This window comes from Oncorhynchus kisutch, linkage group LG14, assembly GCF_002021735.2.
Source record: "Oncorhynchus kisutch isolate 150728-3 linkage group LG14, Okis_V2, whole genome shotgun sequence".
Classification (NCBI taxonomy): Eukaryota; Metazoa; Chordata; class Actinopteri; order Salmoniformes; family Salmonidae; genus Oncorhynchus; species Oncorhynchus kisutch.
Window position 1 is genome coordinate 792330 of NC_034187.2, and position 14597 is coordinate 806926.

General features: G+C 42.9%; 1 protein-coding gene across 2 annotated transcripts in view; it reads left to right on the top strand.

The window, feature by feature from the left end:
• The window catches only part of dnaaf9 (dynein axonemal assembly factor 9), a 127804-nt gene that overhangs the window by 20032 nt on the left and 93175 nt on the right, over window positions 1–14597 (top strand). For both annotated transcript variants that reach the window (XR_004202635.1, XM_031787621.1), the window contains exons 4-5: window positions 8877–9001; window positions 12059–12155. Coding sequence is in view for 1 of the 2 variants with exons in the window: in XM_031787621.1 (XP_031643481.1) it covers window positions 8877–9001; window positions 12059–12155 (222 nt within the window). In the remaining variant the exon portion in view is untranslated. The remainder of the gene's footprint in view (window positions 1–8876; window positions 9002–12058; window positions 12156–14597) is intronic.

A 14597-nucleotide genomic window follows, 5' to 3' on the forward strand; every position in this document is an offset into this window, starting at 1 on the left:
GATCAGTATATAGTCAGTTATGGGGTTATGATCAGTATATAGTCAGTAGTTGGGGTTATGATCAGTATATAGTCAGTAGTTGGGGTTATGATCAGTATATAGTCAGTAGTAGGGGTTATGATCAGTATATAGTCAGTAGTAGGGGTTATGGGTTATGATCAGTATATAGTCAGTATTAGGGGTTATGGGGTTAGGATCAGTATATAGTCAGTAGTAGGGGTTAGGAGGTTAGGATCAGTATATAGTCAGTAGTAGGGGTTAGGGTTATGGGGTTATGATCAGTATATAGTCAGTAGTAGGGGGTTATGGGGTTATGATCAGTATATAGTCAGTAGTAGGGGTTATGGGGTTAGGATCAGTATATAGTCAGTAGTAGGGGTTATGAGGTTAGGATCAGTATATAGTCAGTAGTAGGGGTTAGGGTTATGGGGTTAGGATCAGTATATAGTCAGTAGTAGGGGTTATGAGGTTAGGATCAGTATATAGTCAGTAGTAGGGGTTATGGGGTTAGGATCAGTATATAGTCAGTAGTAGGGGTTAGGATCAGTATATAGTCAGTAGTAGGGGTTAGGATCAGTATATAGTCAGTAGTAGGGGTTATGGGGTTATGATCAGTATATAGTCAGTAGTAGGGGTTATGGGGTTAGGATCAGTATATAGTCAGTAGTAGGGGTTATGAGGTTAGGATCAGTATATAGTCAGTAGTAGGGGTTATGGGGTTAGGATCAGTATATAGTCAGTAGTAGGGGTTAGGATCAGTATATAGTCAGTAGTAGGGGTTATGGGGTTAGGATCAGTATATAGTCAGTAGTAGGGGTTATGGGGTTAGGATCAGTATATAGTCAGTAGTAGGGGTTAGGATCAGTATATAGTCAGTAGTAGGGGTTAGGATCAGTATATAGTCAGTAGTAGGGGTTAGGATCAGTATATAGTCTGTAGTAGGGGTTAGGATCCGTATATAGTCAGTAGTAGGGGTTATGGGGTTAGGATCAGTATATAGTCAGTAGTAGGGCTTATGGGGTTAGGATCAGTATATAGTCAGTAGTAGGGGTTAGGGTTATGGGGTTAGGATCAGTATATAGTCAGTAGTAGGGGTTATGGGGTTAGGATCAGTATATAGTCAGTAGTAGGGGTTAGGGTAATGGGGTTAGGATCAGTATATAGTCAGTAGTAGGGGTTATGGGGTTAGGATCAGTATATAGTCAGTAGTAGGGGTTATGGGGTTAGGATCAGTATATAGTCAGTAGTAGGGGTTATGGGGTTAGGATCAGTATATAGTCAGTATTAGGGGTTATGGGGTTAGGATCAGTATATAGTCAGTAGTAGGGGTTATGAGGTTAGGATCAGTATATAGTCAGTAGTAGGGGTTAGGGTTATGGGGTTAGGATCAGTATATAGTCAGTAGTAGGCGTTAGGGTTATGGGGTTAGGATCATTATATAGTCAGTAGTAGGGGTTATGAGGTTAGGATCAGTATATAGTCAGTAGTAGGGGTTAGGGTTATGGGGTTAGGATCAGTATATAGTCAGTAGTAGGGGTTATGTGGTTAGGATCAGTATATAGTCAGTAGTAGGGGTTATGAGGTTAGGATCAGTATATAGTCAGTAGTAGGGGTTATTGGGTTAGGATCAGTATATAGTCAGTAGTAGGGGTTAGGGTTATGGGGTTAGGATCAGTATATAGTCAGTAGTAGGGGTTATTGGGTTAGGATCAGTATATAGTCAGTAGTAGGGGTTAGGGTTATGGGGTTAGGGTCAGTATATAGTCAGTAGTAGGGGTTATGGGGTTAGGATCAGTATATAGTCAGTAGTAGGGGATTATGGGGTTAGGATCAGTATATAGTCAGTAGTAGGGGTTAGGGTTATGGGGTTAGGATCAGTATATAGTCAGTAGTAGGGGTTAGGGTTATGGGGTTAGGATCAGTATATAGTCAGTAGTAGGGGTTAGGGTTTATGGGGTTAGGATCAGTATATAGTCAGTAGTAGGGGTTATGGGGTTAGGATCAGTATATAGTCAGTAGTAGGGGTTAGGGTTATGGGGTTAGGATCAGTATATAGTCAGTAGTAGGGGTTAGGATCAGTATATAGTCAGTAGTAGGGGTTAGGGTTATGGGGTTAGGATCAGTATATAGTCAGTAGTAGGGGTTAGGGTTATGGGGTTAGGATCAGTATATAGTCAGTAGTAGGGGTTAGGGTTATGGGGGTTAGGATCAGTATATAGTCAGTAGTAGGGGTTAGGGTTATGGGGTTAGGATCAGTATATAGTCAGTAGTAGGGGTTAGGGTTATGGGGTTAGGATCAGTATATAGTCAGTAGTAGGGGTTAGGGTTATGGGGTTAGGATCAGTATATAGTCAGTAGTCGGGGTTAGGATCAGTATATAGTCAGTAGTAGGGGTTATGGGGTTAGGATCAGTATATAGTCAGTAGTAGGGGTTATGGGGTTAGGATCAGTATATAGTCAGTAGTAGGGGTTAGGGTTATGGGGTTAGGATCAGTATATAGTCAGTAGTAGGGGTTATGGGGTTAGGATCAGTATATAGTCAGTAGTAGGGGTTATGGGGTTAGGATCAGTATATAGTCAGTAGTAGGGGTTAGGGGTTATGGGGTTAGGATCAGTATATAGTCAGTAGTAGGGGTTAGGATCAGTATATAGTCAGTAGTAGGGGTTAGGGTTATGGGGTTAGGATCAGTATATAGTCAGTAATAGGGGTTAGGGTTATGGGTTAGGATCAGTATATAGTCAGTAGTAGGGGTTAGGGTTATGGGGTTAGGATCAGTATATAGTCAGTTGTAGGGGTTAGGGTTATGGGGTTAGGATCAGTATATAGTCAGTAGTAGGGGTTAGGGTTATGGGGTTAGGATCAGTATATAGTCAGTAGTAGGGGTTAGGGTTATGGGGTTAGGATCAGTATATAGTCAGTAGTAGGGGTTATGAGGTTAGGATCAGTATATAGTCAGTAGTAGGGGTTATGGGGTTAGGATCAGTATATAGTCAGTAGTAGGGGTTAGGATCAGTATATAGTCAGTAGTAGGGGTTAGGATCAGTATATAGTCAGTAGTAGGGGTTATGGGGTTATGATCAGTATATAGTCAGTAGTAGGGGTTATGGGGTTAGGATCAGTATATAGTCAGTAGTAGGGGTTATGAGGTTAGGATCAGTATATAGTCAGTAGTAGGGGTTATGGGGTTAGGATCAGTATATAGTCAGTAGTATGGGTTAGGATCAGTATATAGTCAGTAGTAGGGGTTATGGGGTTAGGATCAGTATATAGTCAGTAGTAGGGGTTATGGGGTTAGGATCAGTATATAGTCAGTAGTAGGGGTTAGGATCAGTATATAGTCAGTAGTAGGGGTTAGGATCAGTATATAGTCAGTAGTAGGGTTAGGATCAGTATATAGTCTGTAGTAGGGGTTAGGATCCGTATATAGTCAGTAGTAGGGGTTATGGGGTTAGGATCAGTATATAGTCAGTAGTAGGGCTTATGGGGTTAGGATCAGTATATAGTCAGTAGTAGGGGTTAGGGTTATGGGGTTAGGATCAGTATATAGTCAGTAGTAGGGGTTATGGGGGTTAGGATCAGTATATAGTCAGTAGTAGGGGTTAGGGTTATGGGGTTAGGATCAGTATATAGTCAGTAGTAGGGGTTATGGGGTTAGGATCAGTATATAGTCAGTAGTAGGGGTTATGGGGTTAGGATCAGTATATAGTCAGTAGTAGGGGTTATGGGGTTAGGATCAGTATATAGTCAGTATTAGGGGTTATGGGGTTAGGATCAGTATATAGTCAGTAGTAGGGGTTATGAGGTTAGGATCAGTATATAGTCAGTAGTAGGGGTTAGGGTTATGGGGTTAGGATCAGTATATAGTCAGTAGTAGGCGTTAGGGTTATGGGGTTAGGATCATTATATAGTCAGTAGTAGGGGTTATGAGGTTAGGATCAGTATATAGTCAGTAGTAGGGGTTAGGGTTATGGGGTTAGGATCAGTATATAGTCAGTAGTAGGGATTATGTGGTTAGGATCAGTATATAGTCAGTAGTAGGGGTTATGAGGTTAGGATCAGTATATAGTCAGTAGTAGGGGTTATTGGGTTAGGATCAGTATATAGTCAGTAGTAGGGGTTAGGGTTATGGGGTTAGGATCAGTATATAGTCAGTAGTAGGGGTTATTGGGTTAGGATCAGTATATAGTCAGTAGTAGGGGTTAGGGTTATGGGGTTAGGGTCAGTATATAGTCAGTAGTAGGGGTTATGGGGTTAGGATCAGTATATAGTCAGTAGTAGGGGATTATGGGGTTAGGATCAGTATATAGTCAGTAGTAGGGGTTAGGGTTATGGGGTTAGGATCAGTATATAGTCAGTAGTAGGGGTTAGGGTTATGGGGTTAGGATCAGTATATAGTCAGTAGTAGGGGTTAGGGTTATGGGGTTAGGATCAGTATATAGTCAGTAGTAGGGGTTATGGGGTTAGGATCAGTATATAGTCAGTAGTAGGGGTTAGGGTTATGGGGTTAGGATCAGTATATAGTCAGTAGTAGGGGTTAGGATCAGTATATAGTCAGTAGTAGGGGTTAGGGTTATGGGGTTAGGATCAGTATATAGTCAGTAGTAGGGGTTAGGGTTATGGGGTTAGGATCAGTATATAGTCAGTAGTAGGGGTTAGGGTTATGGGGTTAGGATCAGTATATAGTCAGTAGTAGGGGTTAGGGTTATGGGGTTAGGATCAGTATATAGTCAGTAGTAGGGTTAGGGTTATGGGGTTAGGATCAGTATATAGTCAGTAGTAGGGGTTAGGGTTATGGGTTAGGATCAGTATATAGTCAGTAATAGGGGTTAGGGTTATGGGTTAGGATCAGTATATAGTCAGTAGTAGGGGTTAGGGTTATGGGGTTAGGATCAGTATATAGTCAGTTGTAGGGGTTAGGGTTATGGGGTTAGGATCAGTATATAGTCAGTAGTAGGGGTTAGGGTTATGGGGTTAGGATCAGTATATAGTCAGTAGTCGGGGTTAGGATCAGTATATAGTCAGTAGTAGGGGTTATGGGGTTAGGATCAGTATATAGTCAGTAGTTAGGGTTATGGGGTTAGGATCAGTATATAGTCAGTAGTAGGGGTTATGGGTTAGGATCAGTATATAGTCAGTAGTAGGGTTAGGGTTATGGAGTTAGGATCAGTATATAGTCAGTAGTAGGGGTTAGGGTTATGGGGTTAGGATCAGTATATAGTCAGTAGTAGGGGTTATGGGGTTAGGATCAGTATATTGTCAGTAGTAGGGGTTAGGGTTATGGGGTTAGGATCAGTATATAGTCAGTAGTAGGGGTTAGGGTTATGGGGTTAGGATCAGTATATAGTCAGTAGTAGGGGTTAGGGTTATGGGGTTAGGATCAGTATATAGTCAGTAGTAGGGGTTAGGGTTATGGGGTTAGGATCAGTATATAGTCAGTAGTAGGGGTTAGGGTTATGGGGTTAGGATCAGTATATAGTCAGTAGTAGGGGTTATGGGGTTAGGATCAGTATATAGTCAGTAGTAGGGGTTAGGGTTATGGGGTTAGGATCAGTATATAGTCAGTAGTAGGGGTTAGGATCAGTATATAGTCAGTAGTAGGGGTTAGGATCAGTATATAGTCAGTAGTAGGGGTTAGGATCAGTATATAGTCAGTAGTAGGGGTTAGGGTTATGGGTTAGGATCAATATATAGTCAGTAGTAGGGGTTAGGGTTATGGGGTTAGGATCAGTATATAGTCAGTAGTAGGGGTTAGGGTTATGGGGTTAGGATCAGTATATAGTCAGTAGTAGGGGTTAGGGTTATGGGGTTAGGATCAGTATATAGTCAGTAGTAGGGGTTAGGGTTATGGGGTTAGGATCAGTATATAGTCAGTAGTAGGGGTTAGGGTTATGGGGTTAGGATCAGTATATAGTCAGTAGTAGGGGTTAGGGTTATGGGGTTAGGATCAGTATATAGTCAGTAGTCGGGGTTAGGATCAGTATATAGTCAGTAGTAGGGGTTATGGGGTTAGGATCAGTATATAGTCAGTAGTAGGGGTTAGGGTTATGGGGTTAGGATCAGTATATAGTCAGTAGTAGGGGTTAGGGTTATGGGGTTAGGATCAGTATATAGTCAGTAGTAGGGGTTAGGGTTATGGGGTTAGGATCAGTATATAGTCAGTAGTAGGGGTTAGGGTTATGGGGTTAGGATCAGTATATAGTCAGTAGTAGGGGTTATGGGGTTAGGATCAGTATATAGTCAGTAGTAGGGGTTATGGGGTTAGGATCAGTATATATTCAGTAGTAGGGGTTATGAGGTTAGGATCAGTATATAGTCAGTAGTAGGGGTTATGGGGTTAGGATCAGTATATAGTCAGTAGTAGGGGTTAGGGTTATGGGGTTAGGATCAGTATATAGTCAGTAGTAGGGGTTAGGGTTATGGGGTTAGGATCAGTATATAGTCAGTAGTAGGGGTTATGGGGTTAGGATCAGTATATAGTCAGTAGTAGGGGTTAGGGTTATGGGGTTAGGATCAGTATAGTCAGTAGTAGGGGTTATGAGGTTAGGATCAGTATATAGTCAGTAGTAGGGGTTAGGGTTATGGGGTTAGGATCAGTATATAGTCAGTAGTAGGGGTTAGGGTTATGGGGTTAGGATCAGTATATAGTCAGTAGTAGGGGTTAGGGTTATGGGGTTAGGATCAGTATATAGTCAGTAGTAGGGGTTAGGGTTATGGGGTTAGGATCAGTATATAGTCAGTAGTTAGGGTTATTGGGTTAGGATCAGTATATAGTCAGTAGTAGGGGTTAGGGTTATGGCGTTAGAATCAGTATATAGTCAGTAGTAGGGGTTATGGGGTTAGGATCAGTATATAGTCAGTAGTAGGGGTTAGGGTTATGGGGTTAGGATCAGTATATAGTCAGTAGTAGGGGTTAGGGTTATGGGGTTAGGATCAGTATATAGTCAGTAGTAGGGGTTAGGGTTATGGGGTTAGGATCAGTATATAGTCAGTAGTAGGGGTTAGGGTTTATGGGGTTAGGATCAGTATATAGTCAGTAGTAGGGGTTAGGGTTATGGGGTTAGGATCAGTATATAGTCAGTAGTAGGGGTTAGGGTTATGGGGTTAGGATCAGTATATAGTCAGTAGTAGTGGTTAGGGCTATGGGGTTAGGATCAGTATATAGTCAGTAGTAGGGGTTATGGGGTTAGGATCAGTATATAGTCAGTAGTAGGGGTTAGGGTTATGGGGTTAGGATCAGTATATAGTCAGTAGTAGGGGTTAGGGTTATGGGGTTAGGATCAGTATATAGTCAGTAGTAGGGGTTAGGGTTATGGGGTTAGGATCAGTATATAGTCAGTAGTCGGGGTTAGGATCAGTATATAGTCAGTAGTAGGGGTTATGGGGTTAGGATCAGTATATAGTCAGTAGTAGGGGTTAGGGTTATGGGGTTAGGATCAGTATATAGTCAGTAGTAGGGGTTAGGGTTATGGGGTTAGGATCAGTATATAGTCAGTAGTAGGGGTTAGGGTTATGGGGTTAGGATCAGTATATAGTCAGTAGTAGGGGTTAGGGTTATGGGGTTAGGATCAGTATATAGTCAGTAGTAGGGGTTATGGGGTTAGGATCAGTATATAGTCAGTAGTAGGGGTTATGGGGTTAGGATCAGTATATATTCAGTAGTAGGGGTTATGAGGTTAGGATCAGTATATAGTCAGTAGTAGGGGTTAGGGTTATGGGGTTAGGATCAGTATATAGTCAGTAGTTAGGGTTATGGGGTTAGGATCAGTATATAGTCAGTAGTAGGGGTTAGGGTTATGGGGTTAGGATCAGTATATAGTCAGTAGTAGGGGTTAGGGTTATGGGGTTAGGATCAGTATATAGTCAGTAGTAGGGGTTATGGGGTTAGGATCAGTATATAGTCAGTAGTAGGGGTTATGGGGTTAGGATCAGTATATAGTCAGTAGTAGGGGTTATGGGGTTAGGATCAGTATATAGTCAGTAGTAGGGGTTATGAGGTTAGGATCAGTATATAGTCAGTAGTAGGGGTTAGGGTTATGGGGTTAGGATCAGTTTATAGTCAGTAGTAGGGGTTAGGGTTATGGGGTTAGGATCAGTATATAGTCAGTAGTAGGGGTTATGGGATTAGGATCAGTATATAGTCAGTAGTAGGGGTTAGGGTTATGGGGTTAGGATCAGTATATAGTCAGTAGTAGGGGTTATGGGGTTAGGATCAGTATATAGTCAGTAGTAGGGGTTAGGGTTATGGGGTTAGGATCAGTATATAGTCAGTAGTAGGGGTTAGGGTTATGGGGTTAGGATCAGTATATAGTCAGTAGTAGGGGTTATGGGGTTAGGATCAGTATATAGTCAGTAGTAGGGGTTAGGATCAGTATATAGTCAGTAGTAGGGGTTAGGGTTATGGGGTTAGGATCAGTATATAGTCGGGGTTAGGATCAGTATATAGTCAGTAGTAGGGGTTATGGGGTTAGGATCAGTATATAGTCAGTAGTAGGGGTTAGGGTTATGGGGTTAGGATCAGTATATAGTCAGTAGTAGGGGTTATGGGGTTAGGATCAGTATATAGTCAGTAGTAGGGGTTAGGGTTATGGGGTACGGATCAGTATATGCATACTACTTCACACATGTTGGATGGTTCTCAACAAGCACTCCTGGCTCCAGTGATTAATATTTCTAATGGTCCACATCCCGGATGGTACCCTATTCTCTATATAGTGCATATCGGTCTCTGGTTAACAGTACTGCACTATATAGGGAATAGGGTGCTTTAGGGATGACAACCTATGTGTTCTAGTGTGTTGTTAATGCTGTCTTACTCTGTGTGTTGTTCTGGCTCGTTAACATTGAGACCCGTCTCTTGTTCTCTCTTCATCTCCAGATGTGATCGTGCTGATCAAGGCAGAGAGTGTCCACCTGTACTGTAACCCAATCAACTACAGTTACCTGCTGCCCTACGTTTCCCACTGGAGGAACCTCTCCATACACTGCATGAACCAAACAGAGGTTAGCTATTACTGTAACCACATAGACTGTCTTACCCAGGCAGAGGTTAGCTATTACTGTAACCACATAGACTGTCTTACCCAGGCAGAGGTTAGCTATTACTGTAACCACATAGACTCTCTTACCCAGGCAGAGGTTAGCTATTACTGTAACCACATAGACTGTCTTACCCAGGCAGAGGTTAGCTATTACTGTAACCACATAGACTGTCTTACCCAGGCAGAGGTTAGCTATTACTGTAACCACATAGACTGCCTTACCCAGGCAGAGGTTAGCTATTACTGTAACCACATAGACTATCTTACCCAGGCAGAGGTTAGCTATTACTGTAACCACATAGACTGTCTTACCCAGGCAGAGGTTAGTTCACTACTATAACCACATAGACTGTCTTACCCAGGCAGAGGTTAGCTATTACTGTAACCACATAGACTGTCTTACCCAGGCAGAGGTTAGTTCACTACTATAACCACATAGACTGTCATACCCAGGCAGAGGTTAGCTATTACTGTAACCACATAGACTGTCTTACCCAGGCAGAGGTTAGCTATTACTGTAACCACATAGACTGCCTTACCCAGGCAGAGGTTAGCTATTACTGTAACCACATAGACTGCCTTACCCAGGCAGAGGTTAGCTATTACTGTAACCACATAGACTGTCTTACCCAGGCAGAGGTTAGTTCACTACTATAACCACATAGACCGCCTTACCCAGGCAGAGGTTAGTTCACTACTATAACCACATAGACTGTCTTACCCAGGCAGAGGTTAGCTATTACTGTAACCACATAGACTGTCTTACCCAGGCAGAGGTTAGTTCACTACTATAACCACATAGACTGTCTTACCCAGGCAGAGGTTAGCTATTACTGTAACCACATAGACTCTCTTACCCAGGCAGAGGTTAGTTCACTACTATAACCACATAGACTGTCTTACCCAGGCAGAGGTTAGCTATTACTGTAACCACATAGACTGTCTTACCCAGGCAGAGGTTAGCTATTACTGTAACCACATAGACTGCCTTACCCAGGCAGAGGTTAGCTATTACTGTAACCACATAGACTGTCTTACCCAGGCAGAGGTTAGCTATTACTGTAACCACATAGACTGCCTTACCCAGGCAGAGGTTAGCTATTACTGTAACCACATAGACTGCCTTACCCAGGCAGAGGTTAGCTATTACTGTAACCACATAGACTGTCTTACCCAGGCAGAGGTTAGTTCACTACTATAACCACATAGACTGTCTTACCCAGGCAGAGGTTAGCTATTACTGTAACCACATAGACTCTCTTACCCAGGCAGAGGTTAGTTCACTACTATAACCACATAGACTGTCTTACCCAGGCAGAGGTTAGCTATTACTGTAACCACATAGACTGTCTTACCCAGGCAGAGGTTAGCTATTACTGTAACCACATAGACTGCCTTACTCAGGCAGAGGTTAGCTATTACTGTAACCACATAGACTGTCTTACCCAGGCAGAGGTTAGCTATTACTGTAACCACATAGACTGCCTTACCCAGGCAGAGGTTAGCTATTACTGTAACCACATAGACTGCCTTACCCAGGCAGAGGTTAGCTATTACTGTAACCACATAGACTGCCTTACCCAGGCAGAGGTTAGCTATTACTGTAACCACATAGACTGTCTTACCCAGGCAGAGGTTAGTTCACTACTATAACCACATAGACCGCCTTACCCAGGCAGAGGTTAGTTCACTACTATAACCACATAGACTGTCTTACCCAGGCAGAGGTTAGCTATTACTGTAACCACATAGACTCTCTTACCCAGGCAGAGGTTAGTTCACTACTATAACCACATAGACTGTCTTACCCAGGCAGAGGTTAGCTATTACTGTAACCACATAGACTGTCTTACCCAGGCAGAGGTTAGCTATTACTGTAACCACATAGACTGCCTTACCCAGGCAGAGGTTAGCTATTACTGTAACCACATAGACTGTCTTACCCAGGCAGAGGTTAGCTATTACTGTAACCACATAGACTGTCTTACCCAGGCAGAGGTTAGCTATTACTGTAACCACATAGACTGTCTTACCCAGGCAGAGGTTAGCTATTACTGTAACCACATAGACTGTCTTACCCAGGCAGAGGTTAGCTATTACTGTAACCACATAGACTGTCTTACCCAGGCAGAGGTTAGCTATTACTGTAACCACATAGACTGTCTTACCCAGGCAGAGGTTAGCTATTACTGTAACCACATAGACTGTCTTACCCAGGCAGAGGTTAGCTATTACTGTAACCACATAGACTGTCTTACCCAGGCAGAGGTTAGTTCACTACTATAACCACATAGACTGTCTTACCCAGGCAGAGGTTAGTTCACTACTATAACCACATAGACCGCCTTACCCAGGCAGAGGTTAGTTCACTACTATAACCACATAGACTGTCTTACCCAGGCAGAGGTTAGCTATTACTGTAACCACATAGACTGTCTTACCCAGGCAGAGGTTAGTTCACTACTATAACCACATAGACTGTCTTACCCAGGCAGAGGTTAGCTATTACTGTAACCACATAGACTGTCTTACCCAGGCAGAGGTTAGCTATTACTGTAACCACATAGACTGTCTTACCCAGGCAGGGGTTAGCTATTACTGTAACCACATAGACTGCCTTACCCAGGCAGAGGTTAGCTATTACTGTAACCACATAGACTGTCTTACCCAGGCAGAGGTTAGCTATTACTGTAACCACATAGACTGCCTTACCCAGGCAGAGGTTAGCTATTACTGTAACCACATAGACTGTCTTACCCAGGCAGAGGTTAGCTATTACTGTAACCACATAGACTGCCTTACCCAGGCAGAGGTTAGCTTACTACCATCACACTTGTAAGTTCTCATCCAAATGTTCAATTGATCAAGAAATAAATAACAAGCAGATACACAGGTATGTCTAAATTGAATGTTGATGTTAATTATGTATGCCTAAATTGAATGTTGATGTTAATTATGTTCACTCCTGTTCTCCACCCTCCACCTCCTTCTTTGTTTCCCCCCTCATCTCCCCCTGCAGTATGAAGACGAGGAAGCAGCGGAGGAGTTTAAGATCTCCAGCTTTGTGAGCATGGTTCAAGACTGCAGCCGTATTGGAGTTCCTTACAGCACCCAGGGTACAGTATAGTTACAGAGATTACATTACATAGTACATGTTACATGTACAGTGCCTTTGGCAAGTATTCAGACCCCTTGACTTTTCCCACATTTTGTTACGTGTCGTGACTTTACTTTCATTAATCTGATGACTGTTATTTATTTAATCAACTATATTTGTTACCTGATTTAAATTAATCATGTAACAATTAACTCATTACGATTTGGGGCACCACGAGAGCGGTTGTTACCGTCCCCCGAATTAAATTCTGAAGGTCTTTACCTATTACATACAGCCAACGTACAATCATTGGATAGCAAAATAGACAAGCTACGTTCATGAATATCCAACCAATGGGACATTAAAGACTATAATGTTTCACCAAGTCGTGGCAGAACGACGACATGGATAGAACGACGACAGCTGGCGGGGTGTCACGTAGAGTAGGCCAGAAGGCTAAACTGGAAAACATAACCTCTATCACGTAGAGTGGGCCAGAAGGCTATACTGGAAAACCTAACCTCTATCACGTAGAGTAGGCCAGAAGGCTATACTGGAAAACCTAACCTCTATCACGTAGAGTAGGCCAGAAGGCTATACTGGAAAACCTAACCTCTATCAAAATAAAAATATGGCGGAGCCGCAAAAGTTCTTCTGTGCTTCAGGGTGTTTATTTACATAGTGATTCCCTGAACAAAACAACAGTACTGCCATCAAACGTATACCTTATGGGACAGCTAAACACAATGCTGCCTCATCTACAGCTCAATCCAAAATGGCTCTACATGAACTGAAAGAGAGGCTCCTTTTGTTGGGGAAGCCCCTCCCATTAGAACAATTAACACTAATTCATTATGCAATTACCTATTCAAACCTACATTTTCCATTCACTAAACGTACAAAAGTATATACATTGCAACACGTTTTTTATGAAACAATATCCCAATGTAATTTTGGAAATGTTATATCACTACTGACATATTGTCTTTCAATATGCCCATTTATATTAATGCCTATTCGGGACAGGCACGACAAAGTCCGCCCAATTCCCTTAGCCCGGGTCCTTATCCAGCATACCCGGAAGCTACAGAGATTGAGACAGAGAGTAACAGAACAAACAAACACGCTCATCCATAACATCGATAAGTATAATACATATTGCTTATATTAAATATGAACACTGACGTAAGTGTGAAATGTATGTATTAAGACAGAGAAGTTAACTTGTGTGTCGACCCACATTGTTACCTTATCTGATATCGGAGCAGGGAGTCGACCCACATTGTTACCTTATCTGATATCGGAGCAGGGAGTCGACCCACATTGTTACCTTATCTGATAACGGAGCAGGGAGTCGACCCACATTGTTACCTTATCTGATATCGGAGCAGGGAGTCGACCCACATTGTTACCTTATCTGATATCGGAGCAGGGAGTCGACACACATTGTTACCTTATCTGATAACGGAGTAGGGAGTCGTCCCACATTGTTACCTTATCTGATAACGGAGCAGGGAGTCGACCCAAATTGTTACCTTATCTGATAACGGAGCAGGGAGTCGACCCACATTGTTACCTTATCTGATAACGGAGCAGGGAGTCGTCCCACATTGTTACCTTATCTGATAACGGAGCAGGGAGTCGACACACATTGTTACCTTATCTGATAACGGAGCAGGGAGTCGACCCACATTGTTACCTTATCTGATAACGGAGTAGGGAGTCGACCCACATTGTTACCTTATCTGATAACGGAGCAGGGAGTCGTCCCACATTGTTACCTTATCTGATAACGGAGCAGGGAGTCGACCCACATTGTTACCTTATCTGATAACGGAGTAGGGAGTCGTCCCACATTGTTACCTTATCTGATAACGGAGCAGGGAGTCGTCCCACATTGTTACCTTATCTGATAACGGAGCAGGGAGTCGACCCACATTGTTACCTTATCTGATAACGGAGCAGGGAGTCGACCCACATTGTTACCTTATCTGATAACGGAGCAGGGAGTCGACCCACATTGTTACCTTATCTGATAACGGAGCAGGGAGTCGACACACATTGTTACCTTATCTGATAACGGAGCAGGGAGTCGACCCACATTGTTACCTTATCTGATAACGGAGTAGGGAGTCGACCCACATTGTTACCTTATCTGATATCGGAGCAGGGAGTCGACCCACGTTGTTACCTTATCTGATATCGGAGCAGGGACTCGACCCACATTGTTACCTTATCTGATAACGGAGCAGGGAGTCGACCCACATTGTTACCTTATCTGATAACGGAGCAGGGAGTCGACACACATTGTTACCTTATCTGATAACGGAGCAGGGAGTCGACCCACATTGTTACCTTATCTGATAACGGAGCAGGGAGTCGACCCACATTGTTACCTTATCTGATAACGGAGCAGGGAGGAGTGATGAATGTGTGTGTTAAAGTACCAAATGCTGCCCGC